The sequence below is a fragment of the Bactrocera dorsalis genome, chromosome 3 (assembly GCF_023373825.1).
Source record: "Bactrocera dorsalis isolate Fly_Bdor chromosome 3, ASM2337382v1, whole genome shotgun sequence".
Taxonomy (NCBI): domain Eukaryota; kingdom Metazoa; phylum Arthropoda; class Insecta; order Diptera; family Tephritidae; genus Bactrocera; species Bactrocera dorsalis.
Window position 1 is genome coordinate 7,096,907 of NC_064305.1, and position 12,528 is coordinate 7,109,434.

Below are 12,528 nucleotides of genomic sequence, written 5' to 3' on the forward strand. Positions count from 1 at the left end.
CCTGAAAATTAAAAAAAAAATACTTTCCTAAACTTTTCATCTAAGCTTCTCTTTCATATATTTAACATTTTCTTTTTTCTTCTTCCAGTTTGGGCATTGGTCGCGCTCACTTCGAAAAACAGCCGCCGAGTAATTTACGTAAATCAAACTTTTTCCACTTCGTCATTGCGTTATACGATCGTGCCGGGCAACCGATTGAAATCGAACGCACCGCATTTATTGGTTTTATCGAAAAGGACTCAGAATCGGATGCGACAAAAACAAATAATGGCATACAATATCGGCTGCAGTTGCTCTATGCGAATGGTGAGTAATGAAACTATACTAAATGTGTCTAAATTATATAATAAACTAAACTATAAAAATATTTAGAAAATTTCAATTAAATGCATTTTTTTTACTAGAAGAGGTTAGGTGCACTTATTTCCATTTTCTTATATTGTTGTGTTTAAGTTGTGCGTCTAACGGAATTTTTGTATAATTTTGTTGATTTTGGAATTTTTTACGCTTACATAGAGTATACTTTGCTTCAATTTCTCTAGTATCTCACCTTTTGGCGCTACGACTCTCTTGCACTGTCTGTATTTTTGACGAACTATTATCTCAGTTTTTGAGTTATGGATTTTTTATTTTGAATACGTCCTTTTCTCTCCGGTAGGCTGTTTTTTTCTGGGAACCGTCGATATCGGACCACTATAGCATGTATTTTCATTATTTTATATTTTGCGTGGCGGATACACAACGCACAACCTTGGGGAGGGATGCTTTGTCCTTTTTAGGCTCGCCTTTAAACGGATGTTTTTTTTGGTTATCCAGAAAATACTTGGTCTAAGACCGGAAGTCGTGAGTTGCTTGAGCCATACGTAAAAGAATCATTTCTGGTCACTCCCAAGTGCATAGCACTCAGAGAACTTTCCTCACTCGAGTGAACTTCTCTACACAAGGCTTCATTTTCCCTTGAAATCGCAAATTTTCGCCAAACAAGCGAAAAGGAAGAATGACTGACGCGCTGTTCTAAACTCGGCGATAACCGTCATTATATACTATATTTTTTATAAATTACTTTAAGAAATATTTGTTAATATATTTTCATAAAATTTATTGTTACTTACTCTCCTTTTCGCTATCTTCTTTTATACAGGTGCGCGTCAGGAGCAAGACATATTTGTGCGACTCATCGATTCGGTGACAAAGCAGGTAAGTCCGTTAAAGTTAGAATGATTTAAGCGTGATCATAAAGCGAATGGAATTAAAAAAAATTGAAGAAACGAAATTTTAAAAAATCGCATGCGAGTAAAGTCGAAGAGTATATAAAGTTAGAATGATTTAGACGTGTGATTGAATTGAAAAAAAATCTAAAAAACTGAAGTTTTGAAAAAATCGCATGCGAGATAAATGGAAGAGTTCATTTGAATATGTTAGAATGATTTCAACGTGATTATATAAAGATTTGAAAACAATCTAAAAATCCAAATCTCAAAGAATCGCAAAAATTAAAAATTAAAGAACAAAGTTTTGAAAAAATTGCATGCGAGAAAAATCGAAAAGTTTATTTTAATATGTTGGAATAATTTCAGATCATGATTGTATAGTGGATTGATAATTAAAAAAGTTAAAGAAACTAATTTTTAAAAATCGCATGCGATAAAAATCCAAGAGTGCATTGAAGTTAGAATGATTAAAGCGCGATTATATAAAGAATTGAACAAATAAGTCTTAAAATGAAGTTTTAGAAAATCGTTTACGAAAAAAATCTAAGAGTTTGAAACTTCTTAAAAATCTCAAAAAATCTCATGCGAGCAAATTCACCGAGTATTCGCAATTAATTTCTTGAGAGCCAAAATTCGAAGTGTTAAACTTAAAAAAAATAATTTCTTGAAAAAAAATTAAAGAGTTGAAACTAAAAAAAACTCTCATGCGAGTAAAATCGTCGACAACCTGCAATCACTTTCTTCGTTGGCAAAAGTTTTTGTTAGCTTTTTTCTAAAAATTCTGCTAAAAGCGCCAAAAAAATATAGCAACACTTTTGCCATTTGCCATTTGTTTTTATATTCACCTTTAATCGCACATATACGTGTGTATATGTATGTGCATATGTGTGCGCTTGCAGTGAAATCGAACATAAGTTGCGTACAAAATTGATTGTCACAGTTAATTAAGTGCGTCCATGGTACACGCCAATAAATTGAGTTGTCAAACATGTACGAGCAGCAGCAAAAAAGAATTAATAGGGGTGTTGCCACACATACAACCACACACACATACACTTCTAGTGGCATATAGCGCTCGGACTAAGCGCTACCCCTTTACTCTCGCACACATGCAGACCCATTTAGTGGGAGTCCCATTTGTGCGACGGCCACTGGTAAACTCCTTTTTTTCGTCCTTAAGCTCATTTGCCACAGGTCGCCACGGCACGCCTACACATCAACCAAACACACACATATAAACACATATGTGCGTATGTGTGATTGCCGCTAATGCTTGCGAAACGCAACGAAATGCAAACGCAGCATTTAGCGTTTAGAAAAAGTGTCTAACTCGTTAAGACCCGTGAGAGTGCCGAGCGGCAAGGATCCGCAGCATATGTTCGATTTTTAACGTTTTTATTACACGTTTGCTATTAAAGCTCATTGTTGTTGGAATTGTTGTTGAAGTTGTTGTTGTGTGTGAAAAAAGCATCTAGTGTAAAGAGAGGCACTGTGTAAAAAATTGACTTTCAAATGTGCGTGAAGTGCTTAGCTCCTCAAACGAATGACTCGGTGAGTGAGTGTCAGTGCGTAGCTTGCTCCTTTTTCAAGGGTAATTAATTTCTTGACTGACGAATTTTTATTGCCGTTAAAAAAGCTGGCAAAAAATATGTTGCAAGTACCTGTTTGGTGTGTTGATTTGTTGTATGCGTTCGAAAATCGTTTAGTATGCGAGGTAAAAAATGCGCCTGGCTGCTGTTCGAAGTTAAGGGGGCTTAGGTGAAATCTGAGCAAGTTGTTGGGCGCAACTAACTTTAACTTTTTCCACCGTTTTTTCTGCTGTTTTGCAGAATAATATTATAAAATAGAAAAACAAAAATTGAGTGCCGAAAAATTTTGGGATCCCGAAATACAGTATCCAAAATACTATAACAACTTTTTTGAGTATTCAGCGCAATAAAGCAAAACAAATCTTAGTCCCGAAAAATTTCGGGATCCTTTATTACTTTATTTAAAACTTTTTTTGAGTATTTAGCCCAATAAAATATAAAATATAGAGTCCCGAAAAATTTCGGGATCCCGAAATGCAGTATCCAAATTCCCACATTTATTTATTCAAACATTTTTTTTAGTATTTAGCGCAATATTATTAAAAAAATAAAAAAAACTGAGTCCCGAAAATTTTCAGGATCCCGAAATGCAGCATCCAAAATTCGATAACAAGTTTTTTGAGTTTTCAGCGCAATAAAATATAAAAAGAACTTAGTCCCGAAAAATTTCGGGATCCCGAATACCATATAAGATCCTTTATTTACAACTTTTTTTAGTATTCAGCGCAATATTATTAAAAAACAAAAAAACTGAGTCACGAAAATTTTCAGGATCCCGAAATGTAGCATCCAAAATGCTGAAATTTCGACATTTTCTAAATGGAAGCGTAATACAAAAATACCACTAAGTGCTTCTCAATCCCGAAAATTTTCGGGATCCCGAAATTCAACTTATGAAATACCGAAATCTAAAAAATTATCAAATACTGTAGAGAGAGATGTATTAATAACATTTTTTCTAAATTCCCAAAATTTTAAACTTTTATAGAGCGCTTGTGGGTACATTTGGACATAAAATATGTACATATGTATGTATGTATGTACATATGTTTGTACATATTTATGAAGTATTTCATTCAATTTAAAACATGTCTGTTTATTGTTCAGTATCTGCCTATAATATTTATATTTGTATATCTCGCAGACTCCTACTTACAGATACTTATGCATATATTATATAATATGTATGTATATACACATGTATATGTATTATGTGTATTTACGCTCACAATCATGTTGCCACTTTATTTCATGACAAATTATCTTTCAACGCGTTAATTAAGCGATAAAATAAATTTGCATGTCAACAAATTTCTGCGTATTCACACGTACGCGCCCAGCGCAAGCCAACAGCATTCATTGGCCGATTGGCCGCGAACCGAAGCGAAGCACCGTCAAGTGACTGCAGTGATTTTGCAGGCACACATGCACCAACACATGCGTACATGCATAGGCTTGAGCGCGAGTGCGGACAGGTCGATAGGCGAAAGTCATTTTGATTAAACATATACACAGTTATATACATATGTATATATGTATGTATATACTAGTGTTTACTTTTGTTCGTACATATACATACATTTGTATGTGTGTTTGCGCTCACTGCATTGGGCGCGTAATTTCCACGTTTGTTATCGTTCGGCAATAAAATTTATCGGTCGGCCATTATTACAATAGCAATGTATACTTATACATGCATGTATGTATTCGTATGTAGTATATGCAGATGCTCATTTGCTGCCTCATACGCAGATTCATTTCTTCATTTATATTTTTATTGAGGCGAGTTGGCTGATGTAGATTATTTATTTGCGATAATTTAAATATATTGTGCTTTAATAATTTTTTTTTATTTTATTTAATGATTATTTATTCTAAATTATATAAAAAATATTAGTTGCAACGAACTCATAACACTTTTAAATAAATATTGCAATGAAATTTTTTTTTTGTAAAATTTTTAAGAAATATTTTAAATTATTTCATTATTATTATATATTGTTTTTAATAAAATAAATATATTTTTTTTAATTATTAATAAAGTTTGACTACTTACATACTTATATTGGGTAGTCGAAAAAGACTTTTCGTATTTCTAATCAAACTTCAACTTATTTTTTCTATATTTGTAATGAATTTTAAGGAACTAAATACATATGTACCAATGTGGCCGACCAATTTTTGCCATTTTTCTGCTAGAGACCTTATTCAATCAATGTAAAACTTCTCTGGTTTCCCCGCGAAAACCCGCTTCTCTTGAAGCCAACTTTACTCCATTAAGGTAGTTCTGCATTGGCAGAAACAAATGGTAATCCGATAGTGCAGTGTCAGGGCTATATGATGGATGCATTAAAACTTCCCAGCCAAAGCTTTCCCAGCTTACGCCGAGTCTTAAAGCTGTGTGTGTCTAGAATTCGTTGTCTTGATGGAAGACGAAGCCTTTTCTGTTGATTGGTTCGATTTTTTTAAATTTTTTGAAAGTCGATATTTTTTTTTTAATTTTCGACAAAAAATAAAATGATTTATTGTTAATATTTTTTTTTTTAATTTTTTGAAAGTCAATATTATTTGTAATGTTAAATTTTTTTTTTAAGTTTTTGTAATTATTTTAAATTATTATTTAGATTGTTATTAAAGTTTGACTATTTATACATATATATTTTTTTCATTTTTCAAAACACATTTTGAATGATTTTTTTACTTATTTAAATAAAGAAATTTTTTTTATATAATTAAAAAAAAACATTTTTTATATAATTTTTATATAATGTATATAAAACCATAAATTCTTAAATATATATTTTTTTTATTATATTTTTATAAATTATTGCATAATAATGCACAATTATGAGCACTTAGCATTTTTTATTTGCATTTTTATGTTAAAGCCAACACTTTTATCGCCGACTTCTCATTGCGACACACTTTACAGGCATTTCATTGCATTTAAAAAATATTAAATACCAATAAGCGGTGACTTTATGGTGGCTGACTTGGCACTGACAGTCATATGATGGCTGGCCAATCGGCTGCAAAGCGGCGAATGGGCGAGATGGAGAGGGGGAGCAGTGTGCAACGCGAAAAAAATGCGAAAACTCGTAAAGTGTCTCAGTTAAACGGACAGATAAAGCGGCCAAAAGCCATAAATATGTGAAAAATGGACTAGCGGATAAACGTACCAACACATGCATAGAAACACAGAGGTATACATACATACATATATAGTACATATGTACACATGACTATGAAATTCACACACATTGCGAGCAAAATGGACTTGGTCACTTCAAATGGCACCAAAAAGTATATGTATGTATGTGTGCGTATATGTGAAAGTGTGCACATATTGTTAATATTAGTATATATAACTGTATATAATAGCGCCATATGTGCCGCACGCCAAAAATGCGTCGTTAGCGCACATTCACCCGGCCCAAACGGCCGTACGTCGAACGCCGCGCCTAGCCGCTGGCTTGCGCCCGTACAATATTTCAGCCACTTATCTGCGCAAATTAATCGGCGCTTTTTCAGCGCGCGCGAGTTTCAGATTTCACTTTTGAAAAATAATGCGTGAAATCGAGATTAGTTGATTTGATATTGGGCCAGCGCCAGCGCCAGTTGTCGGCCGAGCGCTGCCAATTCGGCTGCTAAGGGTGGTGCTGTGCGGGGCGAAATGCATATAAAAGCATAGATTTGTAACAAAGCGCGGTTGCAACTGCCTATACACACATACACATTCTTTGCTGGTTTTGTGAAAATTTTTGAAAATTACCCGCAAATGCTTGAAATATGAGCATAATCGCCATTTGGTATTGTTAATATGAGTATTGTTGCACATTGCCGCTATTGTTGTTGTTTTTGCTGCGGGACAATGCGGCAAAATTAAGTAGCGAAAATGAGCAGTGAACAATTGCAGTTGCAGTCTGCAGTGTAGTGTTGTTGTTGCAACGCGGCAAGCAAAAAAAAATACTTACATGAGGAAACCTAACCCTAATTATTAACTGATTATCTGTTAGGAAAGAGGAGAAGGGTAGGCTTGGGTGTTTACTTTGTTTTAAAAGCCAATAAGGAAGGGGTATGCACATGTGAACTAATACACAACGGTTAGTTGCTATAAGCTGTAAATTGCTAATATTTGCTATTGGTCTGAGACTAGTCTGAAACTAGTGAACAAGATACTAATACCATTTATACATAGAATGAATAGTCATTTGTATTAATACCCAACATTTAAACGCAATAAGCTGTAAATTTGTTTATTGGCTTGAAACTAGTTTCAAACTAGTCAACAAAGAACTAGTACCAGAAAAGTATATAGATACACACCAATAATTAATATAAGATATCAATTGAAATAAGATAAGCTGTAAATTTGTTTATTGGCTTGAAACTAGTTTCAAACTAGTCAACAAAGAACTAGTACCAGAAAAGTATACATAGTATATGTATATACATACATACATACATATATTAATTCATTAAAAACGTTTAATCACTCTAAGATATCAATTGCTACTATTTTCTATCGGCCTGCGTCTCATTCGATACTAGGCGTTTATGGACCAACACTCGCTTTTGTACTAGTAATAAGCTAAGCGGAAAAATTTCACTTATTATTAATCTCATTTGCTGGAAAAATGCTGAATTTTAAAATAACAACAAAAAATTGAACTAATGCAAAAGTAGTTCAAAAGGAACTAGTTAAAAATAAAGTAGTTGTTACACTTAAAAAAACTACGGGCACAATCCACTATATAGTTTTATAATTTTGCACTTTTTGTTTTTAAAAGCCGTTGGATGAGGGTCATAATTAACCCAAATGCCACTAGTGCCAAACTAGTTACATATTAACTTCAATTTTCAAATATGTAGACAATATTTTTTTGCATTATTTTAAATTTAATTTCAACAGTTTAAACGTTTTTTGATGATTAAAACTTAATTAACCTAAATGTCACTAGTTCCAAACTAGTAAAACTTCTATAACTCGAAATTTTCCATAACTCCAACTCTTGAATTGGCAATAGAAGTCAAATTTCTACTAGTTTTAAGTTATTTTGTGGATTATCGTGATTCAACAGTAGTTTTTTTCTTATAACCAGTGTGTCACCAGTTTGGGACCAGTTTTAAAATTGGTATATTTATTAAAATGTTGGCTGTATTATGCTTTCTAACTAATATTTTAGTTGATTCGAGTTGGGAAAGTTCAACTTTTGTTTTATTCTTGTAACTAGTGTGTCGCTAGTTTGAGACTAGTTACAGAATCTGTGTATTTGTCGAAATGTTGGCTGTATTATGCTTTCTAACGAATATTTTAGTTGCAAAAATTATTTTTCATTAAAAATTAAAACTGGTTACAAATGAAGTAGTCTGTAACTAGTTACAAAAATTATGGAAAAGTTCTCAAATACTAACGTCGCTATTACGAACTACATGCAATGCATGCGTTCATCTCAAAATTGCGCGCTACCAACACGCGTCACCACAAATGCACCAAACAAAATAAAGCGAAAGAGTTATGAGAAACGATGGCAGATATAATTTCAGCGCGTCCAATTTGCATATTCCGTCGCAAACACTAACTCTAACACGTTTGATAACGCGGCCGAAATGGCTGTAGGCGCGTACACACAGCCATATACTCATTACTGTTTGTTAGTAATCATAAATATATGTGTATGTGTGAGTATCTAAGCTAATCATATGCATATGAGATATTATGTACTACTAGTCTACCATGGCTTAACAACCCCATAATATATGCAACCTGCTACCCTTTTTCCCGGAGCTTGCAAAAAAACTTCGCTTTTGCGCCTGCTTGTATGCTAAGCAATGGCGCTGCAACCTTTTTCGGTAGTTTTAATGCTCGTGCCAGTAAAGAGATAACATTTGTGCAACATTTTTTTATGCAAACCCAACGCGCTCACCACACGAATGCGGCATCCATGCTCACTTTAACGCACACTTATATTCTCATGTGTTTGTTTGTGTGCGTTGGGTACCTGCAGTATGTTGCTCTACTAAAATTTCCTTTATATCAGATGTAATTTCAAATCCCACCTAATCCGATCAAATGATTGTTCTTTTCCTGTTCGAGTATCGTCGCCCAAAGCCTATACACAAGCCGTTAGAAGCATTCGTCTGCCCCGGTTTGCAACCACTCTTGTGCGCTCACACTGTCGCGTGTCGTCCAATCGCTTGTCAACGTGTGTCGCGTGCGTGCACAATATGCGCGCCGACTGAGGGAAAACTGCGGGGTATGAGTGCAAATATTGAGCACACTTGCCTCTTTCGAATGATAATATTTTTCGAACTTAATGAATGGTTTTTGTTAGCAGGTTCTTTAGCTTTTCTTTTTCCTTGCCTCCAAAAGCCCACAACAGAAATCATAAATCACATGAAAAGCGGCGGCGTAATGCCTGTACGACCTTTATCGGCTGCTTAAGTGAATACTTAGGCACATAAAACAAGCTTAAGCTCAGTGGCTTCTGTTTACTCTTCGGCTTACTTTTGCTGATAGAGTCGTAATCGTTGCGAGATTTGCTGTTAGTAAACATTGGTTGCAAGCTTAATATGCCGGAGCACAGCACAGCTGATTAGATGGAGCGACGAGCTGCGTCTTTTGAGGTTAAGCAGCATATGTATGTATAGAGCACCAGAAGAGATTCTTACATAATTTCTTAAAATAATTTCTAATATAATAGCTTAAATCAATGAAACAAGTTAGTCTCTTAATACTTAAAGTCAAATACTTTGTAAACTGGTTGAGAATAAGATCTAACATGAATGAAAACGAAGCATTAATGCTGTCTAAAAAAAGGGAGGAGGGGAAATTACAGAGAGACTTATAAAAAGAACCGTTTTGGTTGGCATCACTTCGGAATTATTTTCAGTAGAACTCATTCCTCGACATCTTAACTTGCTTTCGTTGTGTTGATCTTTCTCCCTCTAACTCTCTCTTGTTGATGATAATTGCGATTTTCTCTCTCTTAAATATGTTTATTTTGACTGTGGAACATATTTCACGGTTTCATTTAACTCATGAGGATTTTATATCGACTTTGCAGCATCCTGTTTATCAATCCAACAAGTTTACAGTGAAGTTTGATCGAATTCATATGACTTAAGATATACTACGAGATCCTCAGATCTACGTTTCATTACCGCAGTTCGATTCAGCTAGACTTTGGTTGCTTGTCTGATATTTTCAATGGCTTTGGATCGAATTCGGTTGACTTAAGATATATCCTGAGATCCTCAGATCGTCTTTTCATTATCTCAGCGTGATTCGGTTAGAATTTGGTTCCTATTCTGACATCTTCAATAGTTTCGAGTGTGGTGAAACACCTGTGGTGAGCTCGGACTCGGGTCTTTTTGATATACATGTATCGATCCTAGAAGAAACCAGAGAAACTTGGTCGAATTCAGATGACTTAAGATTTACTCCGAGGTCCTCAGGTCCACTTTTCATTATCACAGGTTAAGTCGCATACACTTTAACTGCTATTCCGACTTCTACAAAGCTTTGTATGTGTTGAAACACATGCTCCTCCTTCTAACTTCGGATTCTGTTTATCTTAGTTTTGGTCTGCAGTCCTCCGATAGCCATTTTTATGGCCTGAGGCTGATCCGATTAGACTTCGAGTCCAACAATTTCAATGAGGTTAGATGTTATGAAACCAAGATTCGATAAATCTATCTTCAGTTTGTATTTTCAATCGATGGGGATGGTATTTCGAACACTTTTTCGAGTCTTCTATATATAAAGTATAGTACATTGACTCGGTTTGCAATCTTTCCATATCTCGAAGATTTCTTCGTATATTTTTGAGTTTTCGTGGGTTCACTTGCAACAACCTCTTTTTTCTTTGGGATCGGTAGGTCCTTTCTCGGCGAACAAAAATCATGATCTTTTAGTCTCTCATCATTTCCGTCCTATTATAATAGCAGAAACATGGAAACTGATAAACCGAGCTCAAAAAGCATTTGAAGCATTCGACCGAACTATGTACATATGCTCCGCAAGATCTTTGGAGTCGTCCGTGTGAGCGATGAGTACCGAAGAAAATTTATCCACAAACTGCTTGAACTCTAAAATCTAACGAATCTGTTGGTTAGACAATGTCGTACGCTCGGAAGATGATGCGCCAGCGAAAACCGCTTTCGGGACCTATGAGTAGACAGCGGAAGCCAGGGTGCCCACCCATTCAATAAAAGAACCAAGTACTTAGGAAGCTGTATGTATTTGGGATGTACAACTGGCGTGATTTTGCAAAACAATAGAAGCAAAAGACGAAGTTTTGTGTCTTCGACTCAGACGGACCCACGATTGCAGCGCCGAAGACTCAGTTGAAAAGTTTTTAATTAGACATTTATTGTTGTTGTAATGCTAAATAGTGAAAAAAATCAATTTGCTAACAAAACTGTATCTCATTTTCCATCATTCGCGATCACTTTTTCGTCCTCGTAACCCTCGAAAAGCTGCCAAAAACTGGCTTAATCAACCACTCAATAACGCTTTAATTTGTATAATTCAACAGCCTGTCACCTGCCATTTGCGTCACTTAGCAACACTTAAATTTAAAGCTTTACTACACCACGGCTGACCACTCAAATGCCTAGAAAACAGCAACTTCTCTCTCTAGTGCTCGGCCCTCAAACCAAATCGCACTCACACTAACTCACTCTCTGCCGTCCACTTGCGCTGAATGGCTTAACAATTAAGCAAACAATTTGTTCAACTTTAGTTAAACGGTTTAGCTCGGAGGCGAGCTCTATGCTTTGCCTCTCTTTTTTTAAACGGTTTTTGCTCTATATGCGCTACTTCCGTCGTTCATCGAGTCTATTGGAAAAAACAGCCTCAGAAAAAACGCTTTCAGCATACAACTGCACGACTCTTGTATCGTCCTTGTTTTGCTGCAGTTGCACGTTGCTTTGCTTTGTTTGCATGTATGCTCTTCTTTTTTCGTCTTTTTCGCTCTTTTATTTCGTTTTATTTCGACAAATTCGTATTTAAATTCACAGTTAACCGGACATAGTGCACTCTTTCCGCATGCCGCTGCTACATACTCACCAACCAGTGACGCGCAGAGGCAGCCAGTCAGCCTTGCATCCGTTCTTCTTCGCTTCGTTCTCTCCTCTCCGCTCTACGCTCTATACTTCGTACTTCCTGCGCTTGCATAACGGTCCAAAGTCCCTGTGCAACAGTTTGTTTTCATTTCTTTGCTGTTAGTTTGTGTTTCTTTTCATTTTTGTTTCAACTCGTCGCAGATAGCCAAGCGTTCATTTTTAATCAGCTACTGCTGGACGGACAACAGCGGCTCCTCGCACTCGCCAGTTTTATTGCAGTTCCACTAAATGATTGTGTTCCACGTCCGCTGCTTGTTTAAACTTCCATAAGCACAGCAGCAGCAGCAGCAAAAAAAAAGGAATGCTTAAAGTGATAAATCACTATCTAAGCACAAGCAAACAGTCAGCTTCTGCTACCTTGCAGCTTCAGACTACACGACACACACCGCTCTCGTCAAAGTATAAGGCTTACATGTCCATAGGAGGCGCGAGTTATGTTTACACACTGCAGCAATGAGTCTTCTCCGGCTCTGTTTGAATATGTTGCCGCAATGTCTGTCTATACTGCGCTTTGGCTACAAGCAACACTTTTAGCTGTTAGGCGAGGTGGGCGCTTTTTTGTCCAGCTCATCGTATTCGACCTGATACTACGTAGTACT

General features: G+C 35.7%; 1 protein-coding gene across 12 annotated transcripts in view; it reads left to right on the top strand.

The window, feature by feature from the left end:
* LOC105226822 (transcription factor collier) overlaps positions 1-12,528 on the top strand; it is an 82,047-nt gene that overhangs the window by 17,157 nt on the left and 52,362 nt on the right. For all 12 annotated transcript variants that reach the window (XR_003845834.2, XR_007422260.1, XR_007422257.1 and 9 more), the window contains exons 2-3: positions 89-306; positions 1,142-1,197. Coding sequence is in view for 6 of the 12 variants with exons in the window: in XM_011205886.3 (XP_011204188.1) it covers positions 89-306; positions 1,142-1,197 (274 nt within the window). In the remaining 6 variants the exon portion in view is untranslated. The remainder of the gene's footprint in view (positions 1-88; positions 307-1,141; positions 1,198-12,528) is intronic.